This window comes from Entelurus aequoreus, linkage group LG21 (assembly GCF_033978785.1).
Source record: "Entelurus aequoreus isolate RoL-2023_Sb linkage group LG21, RoL_Eaeq_v1.1, whole genome shotgun sequence".
Classification (NCBI taxonomy): Eukaryota; Metazoa; Chordata; class Actinopteri; order Syngnathiformes; family Syngnathidae; genus Entelurus; species Entelurus aequoreus.
In genome coordinates this window covers 33,910,904-33,934,152 of record NC_084751.1, presented here as the reverse complement: position 1 = coordinate 33,934,152, position 23,249 = coordinate 33,910,904, and the positions used below count along the sequence as shown (strand labels likewise).

Sequence of the window (23,249 nt, the reverse complement as noted above, 5' to 3'; positions counted from 1 at the left end):
GGACACTCTAACCACTAGGCCACTTAGTAATTAGTAATTGCTAGCGATGGGTAAATAACACCTCGATGAGTCAGAGTCGTGTATTGGGGCAGCGTGGCTCGGTTGGTAGAGCGGCTGTACCAGCAACCTGAAGGTTCCTGGTTTATTCCCCGGCTTCCGCCATCCTTAAATGTATCTTAAAGAAAATGTATTGTTACTCTCATTACTGTTGTTTTGTCCCCACAGGTGAGCCCAGCCTCCAATCATACTCTGTTTCGCATCGGCAAAACCACAGAATGTCGCAGTGGGGAGAGGCTCATCTTAAGTAAATACCTGGGAGACACCCACTCCTTTCACCATCTCTTCACAACCCAGGTACCGGTACATCAGGCAATGGTAGCAGATCCAAAAAGTTTCCAGCATTTCAGATTTCCATAATGACAAATGAAGCTCTTTTTTCAATTCATAGTATTTATGATGCATTTGGCAACACTAAACTGGCCCTAGTGTGAGAATGTGAGCATGAATGGTTGTTTGTCTATCTGTGTTAGCCCTGCGATGAGGTGGAGACTTGTCTAGGGTGTACCCTGCCTTCTGCCCGAGTGCAGCTGGAATAGGCTCCAGCCCCCCTCTGACCCAAAGAGGGACATGGGGTAGCAGATGGATGGATGAATGGATAATTGACATGTCAAAGCCAAAAGGATGAAAAATTTAAATCTTTCATCTAAAGTCACATGGACTTCAAAGTATCACTAGGATATCCAATGTATCATAAGTTTGATCCTCAAACATCTGCTAGAACAGGGGTGGGCAATTAATTTTTACCGGGGGCCGCATGAGCAACCCGAGCACTGCTGGAGGGCCACACCGACAATATTTCAATTAAGTTTTGCACAAATTATTTTTTATATACCGTAAGATAGATAATAATAATAATAATAATATTTTCATTTAACCTAACTTATCTTTATGCAAAAGCAGATGGCTTTTGATGGTTTTATTTTTAACACTTTCTTACACAACACTTCCTGATGTATATTACAATACAAAAATTTCAATTTCTGTCACTTCATCCTGCATCCTCTTTGTTGAGAACGTAGCACGTCTGTAAGGTGATTGGCGAAGAAGGAAGAAGCGTTGCTGTTGCGGAAATGAGGAGTGAGGATTGGTTTTCCTTTTGGAAAGAACGAGATAAGTTGAGCTGTGTTAGTATAGCATGCTCAATAAAAGTTTAAAAAGAACGTCAGACTTGGTGTGCACTTCTTCTGGACGCTACAATTGATGTCACAAGTGGGATGAAATGCCTCCCAGTTCGCCTTGCCATCAAACCTGGGAGTCTTCATTGAAGGCGGAATTCCCCCCGTGGCAAGCAGCGTGGCTGCACCTGTAAACGCTCTCTCTCTCTCTGTCTGTGTCTCTCTCTCTCTCTTTGCGGCGAGCTCCTCACGTGGCACGTACCTCCCGATGACGTAGCACACAAGCAGCGCAGTATGCGCAAAGTTTTACTTCTGACACCAATTGTAGCGTCCAGAAGAAGTGCACAGCAAGTCTGACGCAATTTTTAAACTTTTATTGAGCAAGCTATACTAACACAGCTCAACATATCTCGTTCCTTCCACACGCACGTCTCCTCACTTCTCATTTACACAACTCAAGAAGACAACATCTACTTCAGCAGGTCGTTACACTATATTCTTTAAACACAGCAACGTGTGTACCACAAATAAGCACACGGCTTTACCTTTACTTGGCAGTCCATGTCTTTTTTAAAACACGCCATTCGTCATCAACTTTTCTCTTTTTAGCGTCTCGGGGATAACCGCTGTGCGCCTTCCCTCACAGGACATACGCACATATAACACTTTTCAAAATAAAAGCAGCACAGTTGTATTGCACGCACGACAAATATGTTTTTTTAAATGTATTTTGTATTTGTGATTGCCGCTGCGCGCACGAGCATACGTCCACACGGAAGTAATACAAATAACGCTTTTCAAAACAAAAGCAGCACTGTTGTATTGCACACTCGAAATAGATACTTTTTTAAATGTATTTTGTAATTTATAATTGGCCTCACGCGGGCCGGACAGGGACTTACAAAGGGCCGGATGCCCAGGTCTGTGCTAGAAGATACAAACAAGCAAAATGTTGACACATTATTGTCAACTATCAACCTCGCAGTCGAATCGTCAGACATTCAAAACTTCCTCCGTGGGAGGCAGGCGAGTTGAGGACTCGAGGCCCCCCGTGTACAGACTGTGTGGGAGGGAGGTTGAGTGATGGGGGAACGCAGATTCGGGGACACAGAATTTGGGCCCAGGGGTGTAGCTTTAACCAGTTTGCTCAGGCAGGAAGTCTCCCTCACTGCGGGGCCGATCCGACGACCTCACTTAACTATCCAAACACTGCTGTTTGTTTGTTAATCTTCGTGTTTTAGCTTTTTAAGGTTGAAAAAGTCATAAAAATTACACTTTTACCAGAATTACAAGATTTTAAACCAACAGTCTATACAAAAATCCGGGCGGGATTTGTGACGCTGAGCTGATTTTTAATCCCACATATTAAAAATATTACAAAAATAGTTTTTTATCATCTTAAGAACATAGCCAGAGTCCGCTCGTTTGTCTCTCGGGCCAACACAGAGGTGCTAATGTATGCCTGTTATGTTATGTTATGTTATGTTATGTTATGTTATGTTATGTTATGTTTAGGGCTGCAACTAACAACTAATTTGATAATCGATTAATCTGTCGATTATTACTTCGATTAATAATCGGACAAAAGAGACAAACTACATTTCTATCCCTTTCAGTATTTTATTGAAAAAAAACCAGCATACTGGCACCATACTTATTTTGATTATTGTTTCTCAGCTGTTTGTAAATGTTGCAGTTCATAAATAAAGGTTTATTAAAAAAAAAGAAAAAAAAGTTGCCTCTGCGCATGCGCATAGCATAGATCCAACGAATTGATGACTAAATTAATCGCCAACTATTTTTATAATCGATTTAATCGATTAGTTGTTGCAGCCCTAGTTATGTTATGTTCTGTTATGTTAGTTATGCCCCTGCTTTCTGGCCTTCCCCCCAAAAAATCAGAAGCCTACCACTATTACAAAACTCAGCTGCACGCGTGCTGACGAGGACCAGAGGGCGGGAGCACATTACACCAGTTTTAAAGTCGCTGCATTGGCTCCCTGTCCGCTTCAGGGTCGATTTTAAAGGTCTATAATCAGTTTTTAAATGTCTTAATGACCTTGCGCCTTCTTATCTATCTGACCTGCTCTTAACCGTATCAACCCTTCTTCTGGCAATGTCCTTTTGGCTTTACCAAATACCAGAACAGAGACCCACTGTGAGGCACTGTTGTGTTTTCTGAGATTTCGTTTGACAGGTAGTACTTCTTAGCGAAACGGTCCTTCTAAATGTCAGGTCAGCACGTAGGCTTGGTGACCGGAATTTGTTTGAAAAGCAAATTCCGCCTATGCAGCGTATTCACGTCGCAACATCTTGACCCGGTGTACAGCCAACTGGTAAAGCGTTTTATGTTGTCTGCTTTAACTGTGTTGCGTTTGCAAAGTTTGTATTCCATATTGTCAGGGTTTACTGGTAAACGCTATCTTGCCTGCGGTTCTAAACTGCTGTCCTAAACTTCTTAGGGATTGCCTGCAATGTTACAAAAGTGGCAAAATAACATGCAGATTAAAACTGTGCCTTTGCTATTGTGTTAGTTGGTTTGCGGGTGTACCGTGTGCTTTGAACGTTACATTTGTTTGGTTAAGTGTATGTTGTTTAAGGGTGGATTTTAAATCAGCTGGCGAGTGACTTCCTAATACCGCGAGCATTATGGGAAATATAGTTGAATTATGGCGAACTGCATAGTGTTTGTACAAACTTGTCAACGGTCTGGTTAATTGATTTGATAGTACGTGTTTGTTTGTATGAGATCTGTGAATACGTTTGTACAACTGAAACCTAAACATAAGACTCATGAGTGCAGATTGTATATTATTAGTATTGATCATTGATATTGGTACATTGATGTTGGTGATGTGTATTAATGTTAACATTGGTGATAATAGTGATAATTTATGGATTCATTTATGGTCTACTCATTGCATACATATATTCATTCATACTCAGATGCAATTATGTGTAATTTATATTATCCACTCATCATCTACTGCTCAATGTTACTTCACTACTGCATCTACTGCACTTGTACCCCTGAATGCCAAGAGTCAAATAAAGGGAAAAAGGTGGAAAATTGTGAGCTGAGTAATTCCCATACACACCGTCAACCCTTTCCATGGGGAAAACGGAATAGGCACCATTTAGCCACTATGGCCCCCACTTGTGGAACAGCCTGCCAGAGAGCCTCAGGACTGCAGAGAGCGTTGATATTTAAAAAATAAAAGGCTAATGATACACCTTTTTAGTCTTAAACTCTTATGTTTTTTTTAAATAATTTAATTGTGTTGTTTTGTGTTATCTGTGTTTGCGGGCCCGTGTGAATGCGTGTGTGTGTGTGTGAATGTGTATGTATGTTTTATTTAATCTTTTTCCGTACTGCACTTTGTCTGCCCCTTGCCTGTGAATGAAAAGTGCTATATAAATAAAGTTTGATTTGATAAATAAGATCTGTTTATTTGTGGTTATCCTCATTAGCATACATGCTAGCATACAAAAAAATTTTTTTTTTGCTTATGAGCCAAATATGACGCATCAGATTCGACAATGAAAATCTGTAGTCAAAGATGGCCCTATAATTACCTCTCCCTGACATAACAACTGTAAGTTACATACTTTACCTGTTACATTACGTGTTAAGTTAATTTTTTCCCGAACTGTAAGGAAACAAAATGCCCCCAGTCCCACCCGACCCAGGGAGGTAGTACTCTGCAATGCAGGAAAGCTGTGTTTGTGCATGCGTTAGTAAAAGCCCATTCACCCCTTTTTTCTTCTAGTACTCGGCCTATATCATGGATGAGCGGTTCCCTAGCCTGCCCATGCTAAAGATGGATCACATGATGGAGTTTCCACCCATGTTTTGTCATATCCTTCCTTGTGTATCCTCATCTGCTCCAACCGGAACCACAAAGATCCTTCTGTCCTCCCAAAGTTCTCAGGAAATCACAATGCTACAGTACTCAGGTTTGTTTACAATATGAAGTTAGTAGACTATTATATTATTTTTATCTTAAACTTATTGGCATATAATTTAGCTGGAGCTTTCAAGGGTATGTATTTATTAGGTACGAATTTTCCTGCTCAATAATCTGTGTGCCTTTGTTTATATCTGCAGGAGGAAGAGCAGATCCATGCGTAAGTCTTGGCCCTCCTCAAGCTCTACTAAGGCCTTGTGATAGCCTCAAACACCTTCCTGTCCAGATCCCGCACCGCCTGGACACAACAACTAACAGGCTGTCTTCACCTGCAGCAGGTATGGACCACAGGCATCTCCATACACCACAGTACATCTCCATACGCTAAATTAGTCTGATTTTTAAAATAATTTGTTGTTTTGAAATAAGCTTTCTTCAACACATGTAAACGCTACATGCAAGTCCGCTTACAGCGGAGCCAATGGAGGTCCTTTATTACGCCCATAAATCCAATAAAAAAACATCCAAAAACCGCCAACAATACTCCATTTACATTTTGTGATTTCAATATTAACCAAGTATTAGTGATATTGTTATTATAAACGCTAATGCAGACAAACTATTTATAGCGGCGACGTGATGACTACTGTGTGTCCCTATGTTTACATCATCGAGTGGTCTGCTGTTTCCTTGCTTCCCTGCTCTTTGGAAGTTTATTGTAGATCAGAAATGACGTCTGAGTAGGTATTCCGACAAATTCGTACTCTTTGACATTCAATGCAGACACAGAAATGGCGAGAACGACACAAAAAGACGCTTGGCCTAAAATGATCAAAATGCATAAAAATTCATTGTTATGAATGCGGCCATTACTACATTACATATTTACATTGTGTATATAGAACCTTAATGGAGTTGTTTATATGTTTTTTTTAGGGGATTTATAGGCCGATTACAGCGGCTCCCTTGGGCTCCTCTGTAAGTGGACTTTTGAACAAATGTATTTAATAGTTACAATGCATAAAGTAAAAAGTACATCCATCATGTGTGTCTTGATTGTGAATGATAGGCAAAATTCAAAAAAAAAAGTGCAGTTCCCTGCTAGATGGACACTTTTTAATTAAAAAGAAAATGTTGGACCAGGACTTGAGCAGCACTGTAGATACATTTCCTGTGCTGATTTTCTAATTTCACATTTGTTTTTAGGTCTGACATGTATCCAGAAGATTAACTGCATTGGTGGACGTAGAAAGGATTGCTTCTGTGTGCTTCAGCTGACGGTGGCAGGGGATATTTTCTACCAGACCCTTGAACCTGAGGGGTCAGAGACCTCTTCACCCCCAGCTAAGGAAGATGAACCCCAGCCTCAACAAACTGCCAAAATCTTACCTCAATGTTTGGCACAGACTGACTCTCAGTTGTTTGTGCCTGAAACATCCAGTGATGAGGACATGATTGGGCCAACTCAGGGTACACCTCTTCATACATTCATTGATGAAATACCACAGTGGAAATTACAAGATTATGCTTCTTCTGAAACTGGTTCAGAGGAGTTTCAGACACGAGGGAAAGGACCAAACCTAAAGAAGTTGAACCTCCAGGTGCTTGTCAATGATGACCCAGTGCAGGATCATGGACTAGATACAGATGGTGAGGATGGGAAGGAGACAAACAATAAAGCTGATGATCCACAGCAGCCAGACGGGAGTCAAGAGAGAACCAGTACCTTGACTTCTACTTTTTCACCTACACAGCAGACTGCAGTAAAGCTCAGTGAGTCTGCTGTCTCCGTGTGGAAACACTGGCTCCAAAAACTAACGCACCTTAGCCTCAAAAAGAAGCCGCGCTTGCATCATCTCACATTGAACTCAGGTGGCCTCCTCTGCCTGTCTCGTGACAAAATGAAAGGGTTATCAGAAGAGGAGCATGTCAAGAGCATGAGAAACCAAATGAGAGTTTGCATGTCAAACCATTCACTGTTAGTGAGAAGTGATGACTCTGCGGATATAGTGCCAATTCCAGACCAGGTAGACACATCATCTTGGATGGATCCACTTAGTCAACGTCTGACAGCCTCCTGGCAGGGCGAGGAACTATGGCGAGCTTGGTGGCATGATCGGTTGGGCCTGAACAAGGACGAGAAGATGGATGCTCTCAGGAGAAAGAGGAGGAGGGAGAGAGATGTAAGAAGGTCAGCTGGACGACCACTCAGCCTCACCGGAAGTTTCACTTCATCCGTCAGCTACCAGTCAGGGATGGACAGTTTCTCTGACTTCACGGGCTGGTCTTCTGCAGCGAGCCAGGGGGCGTGGTCGGATACAGAAAGGGTTGAGTCGTTATCGCAGTCGGGGGACTTGGTGGAGAGCGGAAGGCCAAGAGCTCAGACCACTATGCTCACAGGATCCACGTTCTCTACGCCAACCACCACTCCTCGATATGAAAAAGATACTCAAGATGGTATGTGTGTGTCCAGCACAATCAAAGCCAAGACACTCGCCACTGAGTTCACGCAATCTGGATTTCCTACACCAACCACGTTTAGCAACTCAGAAGTCCTCACCCAGTCAAAAACTACCCAACTTGAGTCCACACCATCCAGTCAGAGGAGGAGAAAACGCCGTGCAGATGACTACCTCGCCTCTCTGTTTGGATCACAGGTAATATGGTGCTCATTAATGATGGTAAATCTGATTATTTTTACTGACTTGGTTTTCTGTGACTCAAACACCATAATGAATCAATTCACTTGAGTCACTCATTACAGCATGCTAAGACTCTGCCCCTCTCAACTCACTTGATTTACTCAGCACAGAGCCCGTGTGCAGAACCCCACACACGATTCACTCAGCACAGCGCGTATGAGTAGAACGTCACACAGGATTCACTTGATTCACTCAGCACAGGGCGCATGAGTAGAACGTCACACAGGATTCACTTGATTCACTCAGCACAGAGCGCATGTGTAGAACGTTGCACGTGATTGGCGACTGCACAAGTCTCACCATCAACCGTCACGAGGTGCATGCATTGGGACTCTCACATATGTATTAAAGGCCTACTGAAATGAATTTTTTTTATTTAAACGGGGATAGCAGATCTATTCTATGTGTCATACTTGATCATTTCGCGATATTGCCATATTTTTGCTGAAAGGATTTAGTATAGAACAACGACGATAAAGATTGCAACTTTTGGTATCTGATAAAAAAAAGGCTTGCCCCTACCGGAAGTAGCGTGACGTAGTCAGTTGAACATATACGCAAAGTTCCCTATTGTTTACAATGATGGCCGCATGAAGTGAGAGAGATTCGGACCGAGAAAGCGACAATTTCCCCATTAATTTGAGCGAGGATGAAAGATTTGTGGATGAGTAAAGTGCAAGTGAAGGACTAGTGGGGAGTTGAAGCTATTCAGATAGGGAAGATGCTGTGAGAGCCGGGGGTGACCTGATATTCAGCTGGGAATGACTACAACAGTAAATAAACACAAGACATATATATACTCTATAAGCCACAACACAACCAGGCTTATATTTAATATGCCACAAATTAATCCTGCATAAAAACACATGCGTGTTTGTTACGCTAGCTCCTAGCTCCTCTGCTAGCTCCTAGCTCCATAGAACACGCCAATACAATTCAAACACCTGATCAACACACACAATCACTCAGCCCAAAAGACCGTTTACCTAACCCAAGGTTCATAAAGCTTATATATTTTTAAAAAGTTACGTACGTGACGCGCACATACGGTCAAGTTATCGAATGTTTAGCAGCCAAGGCTGCATACTCACGGTACCTGATATTCAGCTGGGAATGACTACAACAGTAAATAAACACAAGACATATATTTACTCTATTAGCCACAACACAACCAGGCTTATATTTAATATGCTACAAATTAATCCTGCATAATAACACCTGCGTGTTCGTTATGCTAGCTCCTAGCTCCTCTGCTAGCTCCTAGCTCCATAGAACACGCCAATACAATTCAAACACCTGATCAACACACACAATCACTCAGCCCAAAAGACCGTTCACCTAACCCAAGGTTCATAAAGCTTATATATTTTTAAAAAGTTACGTACGTGACGCGCACGTAAGGTACGGTACGTGTTATGCTAGCTCCTAGCTCCTCTGCTAGCTCCTAGCTCCATAGAACACGCCAATACAATTCAAACACATGATCAACACACACAATCACTCAGCCCAAAAGACCGTTCACCTAACCCAAGGTTCATAAAGCTTATATATTTTAAAAAAGTTACGTACATACGCAAAAAAAAGCCAAAGCTGCATACTCACAGTAGCACGTCTGCGTCTTTGTCATCCAAATCAAAGTAATCCTGGTAAGAGTCTGTGTTGTCCCAGTTCTCTACAGGCGTCTGTGTATCCAAATCAAAAGTCCTCCTGGTTAGAGTCTCTGTTATCCGAGTTCTTCCATCTTGACTGCATCTTTCGGGAATGTAAACAAAGAAGCGCCGGCTGTGTACTGTTGTGGCTGACTACGTTCGAAAAATACGTCCATTTCGCACCGACAACTTTCTTCTTTGCTTGCTCGGCTTCCTTCTCCATAATGCAATGAACATGATTGAAACAGATTCACGAACACAGATGTCCAGAATACTGTGGAATTATGAAATGAAAACAGAGCATTTTCGTATCGGCTTCAATGTGGAAGGCATACCCGTGTTCGCCGGGCCACGTCACACGCATACGTCATCCTCAGAGGCGTTTCGAACCGGAAGTTTAGCGGCAAATTTAAAATGTCACTTTATAAGTTAACCCGGCCGTATTGGCATGTGTTATAATGTTAAGATTTCATCATTGATATATAAACTATCAGACTGCGTGGTCGGTAGTAGTGGGTTTCAGTAGGCCTTTAAGTGGTCACATTTAATAACACCTGCAAAAGTTAATGCTGCATAAATTTAGAAGTAACAGTATTTAGTCTACAATTGTGATAAAAGTTAACAATAAGTTCACTTTATTCGGAAAAACTGCAGCGTTTATTCAATTATATCCACAGTGGCAACAGTTAACGGTGTTGGAAGTTTTTGCCAACCACTCATGTCTCTCTGCCGTGCAGGTACCAATAATATTAGTGCAAGTTTAATAAGATTGCTATATCACCATTGTGGGATAAATACAAGTATCTATTGCTGGGTTGCGTATGATGTCACATCCAGCTCATTGAATACGGTGGTCAAGCCAGCGTCTGTTCTCAATGGGTACTAGGCGCCATTTAGAAGACAAATACCCTATGATTGCGTTGTTTTCGGCTATAAGAACCGTTCACATCGCGAAAAGGATAAGCTTTTCTTCAGAGTTCCTTTAGGGGTAATCAAGAAGGACATAAGGCTGAATGATTTTCCAAAATGACGACGAGAAAAGTAGCACACACTCCAGTCCAAGTGAGTAGAGTCGAAGAACGCACTAGTTTGCAGAGATCACTTTGTTAAAGGCTTGTTTGATATACTTTTAACGTTTAGTGCTTCCCATTTAAGTATTGGCTTGATATTACAAAATCCAAAACCAGTGAAGTTGGCACATTGTAAAAATCGCAAATAAAAACAGAATATAATGATTTGCAAATCCTTTTCAACCTATATTCAATTGAATAGACTGCAAAGACAAGATACTTAACGTTCAAACTGGAAAACTTAATTTTTTGCAAATATTAGCTCATTTGGAATTTGATGGCTGCAACATGTTTCAAAAAAGCTGGCACAAGTGTCAAAAAAGGAATGCTCATCAAACACTTATTTGGAACATCCCTTAGGTGAACAGGCTAATTGGCAACAGGTGGGTGCCATAATTGGGTATAAAAGCAGCTTCCATGAAATGCTCAGTCATTAACAAACAAGGATGGGGTGAGGGTCACCACTTTGTGAACAAATGCCTGAGCAAATTGTCCAACAAGAACAGCATTTCTCAACGAGCTATTGCAAGGAATTTAGGGATTTCACAATCTACGGTCTATAATATCATCAAAAGGTCCAGAGAATGTGGAGAAATCATTGCACGTAAGCGATGATATTACGGACCTTCGATCCCTCAGGCGGTAGTCCATCAAAAAGCGACATCAGTGGGTAAAGGATATCACCACATGGGCTCAGGAACACTTCAGAAAACCACTGTTAGTAACTACAGTTGGTCGCTACATCTGTAAGTGCAAGTTAAAGCCATTTATCAACAACACCCAGAAACGCCGCCGGCTTCGCTGGGCCCGGGCTCATCAAAGATGGACTGATGGAAAAGTGTTCTGTGGTCTGACGAGTCCACATTTCAAATTGTTTTTTTAAACTGTGGATGTCTTGTCCTCCGGAACAAAGAGGAAAAGAACCATCCGGATTGTTATAGGCGCAAAGTTCAAAAGCCAGCATCTGTGATGGTATGGGGGTGTATTAGTGCCCAAGACATGGGTAACTTACACATCTGTGAAGGAACCATTAATGTTGAAAGGTACATACAGGTTTTGCAGCAACATATGTTGCCATCCAAGCAACGTTACCATAGACGCCCCTGCTTATTTCAGCAAGACAATGCCAAGCCACGCTGTTGTAACACAGAGTAAAAGAGTGCGGGTACTAGACTGGCCTGCCTGTAGTCCAGACCTGTCTCCCATTGAAAATGTGTGGCGCCATATGAAGCCTAGAATACCACAATGGAGACCCCGGACTGTTGAACAACTTAAGATGTACATCAAGCAAGAATAATTATTTACAAATTACACAACGTGCCAACTTCACTGGTTTTGGGTTTTGTATTTGTATTACTGAAAACACATTTTTGCTACGAGTGTTTCGTAAAGCAGCAACTCGGGGACTCTTAATAAAAGAAAGTAAATTTAAGCGAAACCTCAAAGAGTTAAGCTTTTACCAAAGGCAGCAATCATAAATATAACTTTCAGCACATACAAAATGTTTTTATAATCAGAATACTTTTTATTGCCATTTTTTGAGAACGTGTTCACAAAGTATGAATTTTTCTTGGTGCAACATAAAACACATAACACAGAATAGGTAATAAAATGAGCTGTAACTGAGCTATCAGATCTTGTTATTGTTCATGTGCCTGATGGCTGACTGTGGATGGTTGACATCCACAGTTATATTTTGATGAAGACGGGAGAAAAACATGCATAATTGTAAACGGCACGTGCAACAAACATGGCTGTAGATGCTAAGTTAAATCAAGAAATGCAGCCTTACCAGACCAAAAACGATGCATATATATCCGTGAGAGTCTTGATACCAATTTCCTTGACCCAGCCACACACAGAGAAGTTGTAGACCTAACAGAATACAACAGGCTCACAAAAACGCAAATTTCGTTGTCAACTCTTTCCTGACTTGGTGCCTCAATGACCAGTGAGTTACTGTCCCTGAATCATTGTACTACTGTACTATTCTATCTGTCTGTATAGTTACTAAAGATGATGCACATTTGCAAGTAGCAATGATGGCAACGGCCTATGTAGCATCATAAAGTGTAATGTTTTCATTTTAAAATGTCTTCATTATCCTCAACCATGCAATCTGTTTATTTTTTGGTCTTGTATCACTACATAAACACTAAAAACTGTAAAATAGTGTTTTTTTTTATATTAGTTTTACTGTTTTACTATTTTCTATGTTGTCCTTGATTAATTTGCCTTATTTACTCCGTATGTTATTAAAAAAAAACAAAAAAAAACCCCAATCTCTCGTTTCTTTAGTTTTTAGGTCAAATACTTCAAAACTGGCAGGTTAAAATCAATACAAAACTGGTGATATTAATTGATTGGCTGAAATTGATTGTGATCTTTGTTTTGCCATATTGCCCAGCCTTACATTATACAGATAAATCTGATGACACTTGTGATTTAGGGCTATATAAATAAACATTGATTGATTGATTGATTAATTGATAACAATAAAAAATAGCTGGACAAATGTGACCACTAGATATGCTGCATGTTATAATCCTCCTTGGGTTGTGTGCAGGATGGTCCCTCTCAGCATGACAACTACTTCCTAGATGAAAGTGGCCAGGAGCAGGACTCACGTCCACCTATGACCTACTCATCTCAGCTCCACAGTTCCCAGTCTATGTCCATCTCACAGAATTCACTGCGGCGGCCGGGGTCGCAGTTGTCACAACCGAAGAAGAAGAAGTGGCAGATGGGATTTTGATGTTGTCCACCGAACGGATCAAAGTACAGCCCTGGCATTTTCAGGGAATGTTTTAATAGAAAAAGTTGGATCATGTTCAGTTTGACAAAGGACAAACAAGTCTTCATGGATGCTCATTTTGACTGCTGACCTCAAGACATGCGACTCTAAATATTCAATGAAGGATCTAAATATGCAATCAGCGAGGATTTTATTTTTTATTTTTTTAAATGAACATATGACACAAGTGGATTTCTTCTGGGAGAACAATCAATCATGTTTGAGCTTGAGATCATCACATGGTGGAAGAGGACCGAGTGCTGCAGTTTGGTAGGACCAAGTAATAGTTTTTTTCCATTTCATTCAGGAATTTATGTACAGTACAGGCCAAACGTTTGGACACACCTTCTCATTTCAATGCATTTTCTTCATATTTATGACTATTTACATTGTAAATTGTCACTGAAGGCTTCAAAACTATGACACCTGTGAAGTGAAAACCATTTCAGGTGACTACCTCTTGAAGCTCATCGAGAGAAGAGTGTGCAAAACAGTAATCAGAGCAAAGGGTGGCTATTTTGAAGAAACTAGAATGTAAACCATGTTTTCAGTTATTTCACCTTTTTTTGTTAAAGGCCTACTGAAATGATTTTTTTTTATTTAAACGGGGATAGCAGATCCATTCTATGTGTCATACTTGATCATTTCGCGATATTGCCATATTTTTGCTGAAAGGATTTAGTAGAGAACATCAACGATAAAGTTTGCAACTTTTGGTCGCTGATGAAAAAAAGCCTTGCCTGTACCGGAAGTAGCGTGACGTCACAGGTTGAAAGGCTCCTCACATTTCCCCATTGTTTACACCAGCAGCGAGAGCGATTCGGACCGAGAAAGCGACGATTACCCCATTCATTTGAGCCAAGATGAAAGATTCGGGGATGAGGAACGTGAGAGTGAAGGACTAGAGTGCAGTGCAGGACGCGTCTTTTTTCGCTCTGACCGTAACTTAGGTACAAGCTGGCTCATTGGATTCCACACTCTCTCCTTTTTCTATTGTGGATCACGGATTTGTATTTTAAACCACCTCGGATACTATATCCTCTTGAAAATGAGAGTCGAGAACGCAAAATGGACCTTCACAGTGACTTTTATCTTCACGACAATACATCGGCGAAGCACTTTAGCTACGGAGCTAACGTGATAGCATCGGGCTTAACTGCAGATAGAAACAAAAGAAATAAACCCCTTACTGGAAGAATAGACAGAAAATCAACAATACTATTAAATCATGGACCTGTAAATACACGGTTAATGCTTTCCAGCCTGGCGAAGCTTAACAATGCTGTTGCTAACGACGCCATTGAAGCTAACTTAGCAACGGGACCTCACAGAGCTATGCTAAAAACATTAGCTCTCCACCTACGCCAGCCAGCCCTCATCTGCTCATCAACACACATGCTCACCTGCGTTCCAGCGATCGACGGAGCGACGAAGGACTTCACCCGATCATCCGTGCGGTCGGCGTCTAGCGTCAGATAGCGCGTCTGCTATCCAAGTCAAAGTCCTCCTGGTTGTGTTGCTGCAGCCAGCCGCTAATACACCGATCCCACCTACAGCTTTCTTCTTTGCAGTCTTCATTGTTCATTAAACAAATTGCAAAAGATTCACCAACACAGATGTCCAGAATACTGTGGAATTTTGCGATGAAAACAGAGATTTTTGTATCGGATACAATGTGTCCGAATACTTCCGTTTAACTATTGACGTCACGCGCATACGTTGTCATACATAGACGTTTTCAACCGGAAGTTTCGCGGGAAATTTAAAATTGCACTTTATAAGTTAACCCGGCCGTATTGGCATGTGTTGCAATGTTAAAGGGAAACTTCGGTTTTTTTCAACCTGGGCCCTGTTTTCATAATTTTTTCTGTATATGTGAGTGCTGGATAAAACATTTTTTGAGGTCGCGCCAGTATTGAGCAGGGCAGGCAGCCTCCAGCCCAGCTAACGCTCGTACACAGGGCAACTGGCTCTCGTCAAAATTCGGCCTATAAACATGCATTTTTTTCACACTGACAGGCTCAGATAGTTACAATGAGTGTCCGACAACATACTAGAAAGGAGAAATTAACGTATGTCTCTACCTTTAGCTGGAGATCGCTGTTTGTTGTGAGCTGTGTCCAAATCTCACCACGCTACAAATCTCGTTCCGAAATCTCGCGATAACTCGCGACAAAACACCGGTGGAAAAACAGTTACCTGACTGAGGTGAAGAGAGATGACTGAAGTGATTTTCTGTTGGATTACCGAAGACTGTTATTTTAGTTTTATAGAAAAGTTTGTTTGTTTGTCTGTCATGGCTGAATTTTTGCCTGATGTGGACGATTTGATTTGTCGCGAGTTATCGCGAGATTTCGGAACGAGATTTGTAGCGTGGGGAGATTTGGACACAGCTCACAACAAACAGCGATCTCCAGCTAAAGGTAGAGACATACGTTAATTTCTCCTTTCTAGTATGTTGTCGGACACTCATTGTAACTATCTGAGCCTGTCAGTGTGAAAAAAATGCATGTTTATAGGCCGAATTTTGACGAGAGCCAGTTGCCCTGTGTACGAGCGTTAGCTGGGCTGGAGGCTGCCTGCCCTGCTCAATACTGGCGCGACCTCAAAAAATGTTTTATCCAGCACTCACATATACAGAAAAAATTATGAAAACAGGGCCCAGGTTGAAAAAAACCGAAGTTTCCCTTTAAGATTTCATCATTGATATATAAACTATCAGACTGCGTGGTCGGTAGTAGTGGGTTTCAGTAGGCCTTTAAGTACATAACTCCACATGTGTTCATTCATAGTTTTGATGCCTTCAGTGACAATCTACAATGTAAATAGTCATGAATATAAAGAAAACGCATTGAATGAGAAGGTGTGTCCAAACTTTTGGCCTGTACTGATGGTAGTCAAACATAAGAAATATGTGTGGACTGCACTATGATGGCAATATGACTCAAGTAAACAACACCAACATTTTATATGTTCCAATGAAAATATAGAACATTACACACGGCGCTCAAAAATCTATCAAAACGTTTTAGTACGACTTTGGTAAGCTATGAAGCCGCACCGCTTGATGTGCTTCAACATACGAGTATTATTATGGTGTGTGTATAAGGTAAGTTATCTGTATTTTTGTGTCGCAATATTATGCAAAATAAACTTTTCTTACCTTCTGGTACCTGCTGATCTGTATTTGGGATCTGCATGAATCCTAAAAAAATTGTGCGCGTCCGCTTTTGTAGTCCGTGCCGACACCGTAGTTAATAAGCTTCTTCTTTTTCTCTATCTTCTTGTTATGGGGCATTCATCCTCTGCTGTTGCCATTTCTAATATAAAGTAGTGTAAAGTTCTTACTTATATCTGTCAGTAAACTCGCCATGAAAGCTCTAAAACATACAGGTGTAGTGAGTTTATATTATTCACCCAAGGAACTTTAGTTATTAGAGAGTTCCCGTCGGACGGTTTTTTAAGGGATACATTTCCGGTTTTGTTGTTTCCGGATGAGGAGATGCTGCTCCGTTATTGATTTAAGTAAAGTCTGAATGTCATTGAAACAGTTAGCTCCATCTTTTGACACTTCTTCCACTCCCGTCCTTGCACACTACAACAAAGATGACGGAGAAAAGACGCTGCCGAAGGTGAGCCACGTAAATAAGACCGCCCACAAAACGGCGCATCCGGAAGCGACTGTCAGAAAGCGGCTTGAAGATGATCTGTAAAACATAATCTATGCAACATTTTGACCAAAGAACCACCATTACATGTTATGTAGACCACAAGAAAGTGTTTTCCATTTAGAAAAAAAAATAAAAAATATGACTCCTTTAATGCGCCCTATAATCCGGTGCACTTTATATATGAAAATAAATCAAAAATAGACCATTCATCGGCAGTGCTGGTATAATCCGGTGTGCCCTATGGTCCGGAAAATACGGTACATTACTTGTTTGTACTATATTCTCTGTATTGTTTTTTTACACAATATTTATTATATAAAAGCTCATTTTTCTTTTCAAAAGGCATGTTACATGGTCACATGCGGCTTTTTTGTGGGACTAAACATTGATAACATTAACTTTATTTCATTTCAATGGGCGATGCCATTTCACTATACAAGGTTTTCAAGGTACCAGCTGTGTCATTGAACCAATTCAACTTGTATCCCGAGGTACCACTGTGTTAGTAGTTTAGAACTACACCATGTTTCCCACAGCTTAGCAATCTATTTTGGGGGCGGAGCGTGTATTTTGGGGCTATGACACATGAATTATTTTTTTAAAAAAGGCAAACAAATGTATACATACAGTATATTTAAAGGCAAATCCATGTTATCAGTATCAACTGGTGGTTGGAGAAATACAAGTCTGTCTCCAGACTTGAGGTGAGGTGAGGTGCAGTCACCTTAGACGAGGGCCCCTTGCTTTGACGTCTCCTCGCATTCCTGCATGTCATACAGTATGATATACAGCAGGGTGTCAAATGTGTCCTTCAGAGAGAAGACTCTGTCTTAGTTTTCACACCGACTGCCCTTTCTGATGTAATCAGGCTTACTTGGAATGGAACCGTGCTCTCTGTTATGAAAGGCAGAAGTGTTTACCATTACACCACCAGTGATACCCGCTCAAAGGGGAACTGCACTTTTTTCTGGAATTTTGCCTCTAACTCACAATTCTTATGAAAGACAAGAACACGTCTTTTTTTTTTTAATGCATTCTAACTACCATATTTTTTGGATCATAAATCGCACCGGAGTATAAGTCGCACCGGCCGAAAATGCATAATAAAGAAGGAAAAAAAACATATATAAGGCGCACTAGACCAGTGGTTCTCAACCTTTTTTCAGTGATGTACCCCCTGTGAAATGTTTTTTAATTAAAGTACCCCCTAATCAGAGCAAAGCATTTTTGGTTGAAAAAAAGAGATGAAGTAAAATACAGCACTATGTCATCAGTTTCTGATTTAGTAAATTGTATAACAGTGCAAAATATTGCTCATTTGTAGTGGTCTTTCTTGAACTATTTGGAAAAAAAGATATAAAAATAACTAAAAACTTGTTGAATAATAAACAAGTGATTAAATTATAAATAAAGATTTCTACACACAGAAGTAATCATCAACTTAAAGTGCCCTCTTCGGGGATTGTAATAGAGATCCATCTGGATTCATGAACTTAATTCTAAACATTTCTTCGCAAAAAAAGAAATCTTTAACATCAATATTTATGGAACATGTCCACAAAAAATCTAGCTGTCAACACTGAATATTGCATTGTTGCATTGTAATGAATGGAATAGCCTACTTGATTTGATGTTCAGTTTATGAACTTACATTCATATTTTGTTGAAGTATTATTCAATAAATATATTTATAAAGGATTTTTGAATTGTTGCTATTTTTAGAATATTTTTTAAAAATCTCACGTACCCCTTGGCATACCTTCAAGTACCCCCAGGGGTACGCGTACCCCCATTTGAGAACCACTGCACTAGACTATAAGTCGCATTTTTGGGGGAAATTTATTTGATAAAATCCAATACCAAGAATAGACATGTGAAAGGCAATTTAAAATAAATAAAGAATAGTGAACAGTAGGGGTGTGGGAAAAAGTCGATTCGAATTCGAATCGCGATTCTCAAGTTGTGCGATTCAGAATCTATTCTCATTTTTAAAAAAAAATATATTTTTTTTTTATATACTTGTTTTTTTTTTAAATTAATCAATCCAACAAAACAATACACAGCAATACCATAACATGCAATCCAATTCCAAAACCAAACCCGACCCAGCAACACTCAGAACTGCAATAAACAGAGCAATTGAGAGGAGACACAAACACAACACAGAGCAAACCAAAAGTAGTGAAACAAAAATGAATATTATCAACAACAGTAACAATAAAAAAATAAAATTTCAACATAGCAGTGATTAAAAATCCCTCATTGACATTATCATTAGACATTTAGTTTATGAGATGCGATGCAAGTGTAAGCCACTGTGACACTATTGTTAATTTTTTATTTTTATTGTTTGCAATGAGGGATTTTTAATCACTGCTATGTTGAAATTGTTACTAATATTGATACTGTTGTTGATAATATTCATTTTTGTCTCACTACTTTTAGATTGTTCCGTGTCATGTTTGTGTGTCCTCAATTGCTCTCAATTGCTCTGTTTATTGCTATTCTGAATGTTGCTGGGTCGGGTTTTGTTTTGAAATTGTATTGCATTATTATGGTATTGTTGTGTATTGTTTTCATTTAAAAAAAAAAAAATCGTTTTTGAATCGAGAATCGTGTTGAATTGGAAAAAAAAAATCGAATCGTGATCCCAAGAATCGATTTTGAATCGAATCGTGGGACACCCAAAGATTCCCAGCCCTAGTGAACAGGCTGAATAAGTGTACGTTATATGAGGCATAAATAACCAACTGAGAACGTGCCTGGTATGTTAACGTAACATATTATGGTAAGAGTCATTCAAATAACTATAACATATAGAACATGCTATACGTTTACCAAACAATCTGTCACTCCTAATCGCTAAATCCCATGAAATCTTCTTCCTCGGCGTCGCTTCTAAACAACTCTGCCAACTCCAAAGGTAGACAAAGAGCCGCTTCCTCTTCTATCACACATAAATCGCTTCAAAGTATAAATAGCAGCACCGGCCAAACTATGAAAAAAACTGCGACTTATAATTAGGGATGATGTTCGAAACCGATTCTCCCGGTTGTTCAATAAGAAAAGAACCGATTCCATTGACTCGAATCCCTTTTTGAGAACCGGTTCCCGTTATCGAGGTCACTATAGTAAAGAAAAAGAGTTGGTTCTTTATTCGAATCCCAAATGGGCAATGTTATGCCCATTTGATTGTAGACTCTTACTGACACCTTGTGGCGATATGAAAATACTACGCGTCAATACTTTGGGCACTTCTGGGTTGACGATGTTAGTCCAGTTCATGAGACAATTGAGATGTAGACAAGTTGTTAGCTCTTACAAGCCTTGGAAAAGATAAGTCTGTAAGTAAACTGTTTAACTTGTTTATGTAACTCAATATTAAGGTGGAAAGTGGTTAAATTTGATAGTAAGATCATAGATGTTTATTGAAAAACGATTTTTGTGCACTGTTTCAATGGATGATTTGTGGACTTAAAATGGCTGCCAGCCGTGTATTTCCACCATCGAAATAGTTTCAACACTCAGAAGTATTTGTTTGATGATAGTACTGTATATTTGTGTGACGCTAATATTTACATATTGTGTATTACATTTGAGTATGTTAATTGAATCACATAGCTTATACATTTGTCATTGTGTGTTTTTCAGGGTTTTTAAAAAATAAAATAACAGTCCAGTGCAAGACAAAAGAAAAGATAGGAAAAGACAAAGCAAGATCAACAACAATAAAGAGCCTGGCGAAGTTGGTAGAGTGGCTGTGCCAGCAATCGGAGTGTTGCTGGTTACTGGGGTTCAATTCCCACCTTCTACCTTCCTAGTCACGTCCGTTGTGTCCTTGGGCAAGACACTTCACCCTTTGCCTCTGATGGCTGCTGGTTAGCGCCTTGCATGGCAGCTCCCGCCATCAGTGTGTGAATGTGTGTGTGAATGGGTAAATGTGGAAATACTGTCAAAGCGCTTTGAGTACCTTGAAGGTAGAAAAGCGCTATACAAGTATAACCCATTTATCATTATCATTTAAATGGATTAATCTGCTTTGGAACTTTATTAGACGTCTTGGATTGTTTGTTAGCTGTCTGCCTGTGTGTGTAGTTAGTATGTTCCAAAAGCAGCAGAAGTGCACTTTTTGGAGAGCTGTATTATTTTCAGTTTTGTGCCCAAGGGACTGATTTTATTTAACACTATATTATTATTTATACACCTATAGTGATCACAGAGACAGGTTGTTTTTGCGTTACTGTATATATTTGTTTTTGTGAAAAATCCCACTTAATATACTTTGGGTAACAACAGACAATATGTATTTATTTATTTTTTTTAGGTGGGTAACAGTCAATATTTATTTATTTATTTTATTTTATTTTTTTCTTATAAAACAAAAGTGATCTTTTGTTAAACCAAATATTGTGTTTTTTTCCATATACAACAACCTATCTGGATTCGATAAGAGAATCGATAAGGAATCGGTTCGATAAGAGGACTCGATAATGGGCTCGAACTCGATCATTTTTTATCAAACATCATCCCTATTTATAATCCGAAAAATACGGTAAATAATAGTCTGCGTAAATAAGAGCCAGGGAGTCATGATGGGATTGTGTCTATTTCGACCATAACACCCAATTAATAAGCATCCAAAAAGCACCAAGAATACTTCACTTACATTTTGTGACCTGAATATTCCCCAAATCTTAGTGATATTGTTATTATTAGCGCTAACATTAAAGGGGAACTGCACTTTTTTTGGAATTATGCCTGTCGTTCAAAAATCATCATGAGAGACAAGAACATGCGTCTTTTTTTATTTTTTATTTTAATTTTAAAGATGATAAACGCTTGCAAGATGCATGTCAATGAATGTTCTCATTCATCCAGGTCGTTGTAATCTCAGGGCATTCACTCGATCGCAACTTGACTGTTAAGTTTCTCTTAGAAGACGTTTCGCCTCTCGTCCGAATAGGCTTCATCAGTTCATGCTCATAGACTTAGATTGGTTACCTAGTTACCAGAGATACTAAAATAATGACTTACAAAGTCAAATTAATGACTTACTGTAAGTAAGCGTTTGAGAAAAAAAAAGAGTTAAAGGTGGGGCCACATGCTGACATATGTTCAACTCATCATGCTTCATTTATTACAGCATTTGGGAAGCCTGTAGTTGATTTTTATTATGTAAATGTTATATTTGTATCAACATGTGATAGCAGGGACCCTGCCATTGCCGTGGGATGCAATATTCAAATGAATCTACAAAACTACTATCGATGTGCAAAATTGTTATTTTCAAATTAAAATTATTTATAACTTCTTACCCACGGGAAACATGTTAAAACTATGGAATGTGAGAGAGTCTGATGATTGCCGATTTTGTTGTCAGGATTCTGAATCCACCCTGCATTTGTTTTGGTATTGTCATATTGTGTCTTCGTTTTGGGTGGAAGTTGAAAAAATGTGTTTAAGGATTGGTTTGTTTATGAAGCTTGATGTGGTTTCTGTTATTTTAGGAGAGTTCACTGACAGTCATGATTTAGTCAATTTAATTATAGTACTCGGTAAAAGGTTTATTTTTAAGGCCAAACATAGATATTCACTTAGTATTACTTTCTTTAAAACATTTATTCAGCATTTTTTAACTTTAGAAAGTTATATGGTTGAAACCGATAATGATGCCAAAAAACATTAAAAAAGATGCGAAGTCTACAAATGCTTATTTTGACATTTTAATTTTGTTTATAGATTATATGCAATCTGTTGTTGAGTTCCCTAATTTTGAGTGTACATAAGTGAAGGTGTGTGTTGCTGAGCCCGACCTGGACATAATCTGGACTGGACCTGGTTTTAAGAACTCTTTAAACCAGGTGTGCTCACACTTTTTCTGCAGGCGAGCTACTTTTCAATTGATCAAGTCGTGGGGATCTACCTCATTCATATATATAATTTATATTTACTTATTTATGAAATATATGTTTTTGTTAACAAGTTAAATGTGTTTAATGATAATGCAAGCATGTTTAACACATATAGTTAATATTGTTAATAAATTAAAGGTGTTTAATGATAATACAAGAATGTTTAATACATATAGTTAATATTGTTAACAAATTAAAGGTGTTTAAAGATAATGCAAGCATGTTTAACACATATACCGTAGTTAATATTGTTAACAAGTTAAAGGTGTTTAAAGATAATGCAAGCATGTTTAACACATATAGTTAATATTGTTAACAAGTTAAAGGTGTTTAATGATAATGCAAGCATGTTTAACACATATAGTTAT

General features: G+C 39.4%; 1 protein-coding gene across 5 annotated transcripts in view; it reads left to right on the top strand.

Annotated features, from left to right (window-relative positions):
- Positions 1-23,249, top strand: part of taf1c (TATA-box binding protein associated factor, RNA polymerase I subunit C) — a 50,197-nt gene that overhangs the window by 11,650 nt on the left and 15,298 nt on the right. For 4 of the 5 annotated variants that reach the window (XM_062031535.1, XM_062031536.1, XM_062031537.1 and 1 more), the window contains exons 11-15: positions 226-354; positions 4,946-5,132; positions 5,284-5,421; positions 6,290-7,740; positions 13,071-13,568. In XM_062031535.1, the coding sequence (XP_061887519.1) occupies positions 226-354; positions 4,946-5,132; positions 5,284-5,421; positions 6,290-7,740; positions 13,071-13,259 (2,094 nt within the window). In that variant the 3' untranslated portion in view covers positions 13,260-13,568. Of the gene's footprint in view, positions 1-225; positions 355-4,945; positions 5,133-5,283; positions 5,422-6,289; positions 7,741-13,070; positions 13,569-23,249 lie in introns of those variants that run through there. The other variant, XM_062031540.1, reaches the window with a different exon arrangement.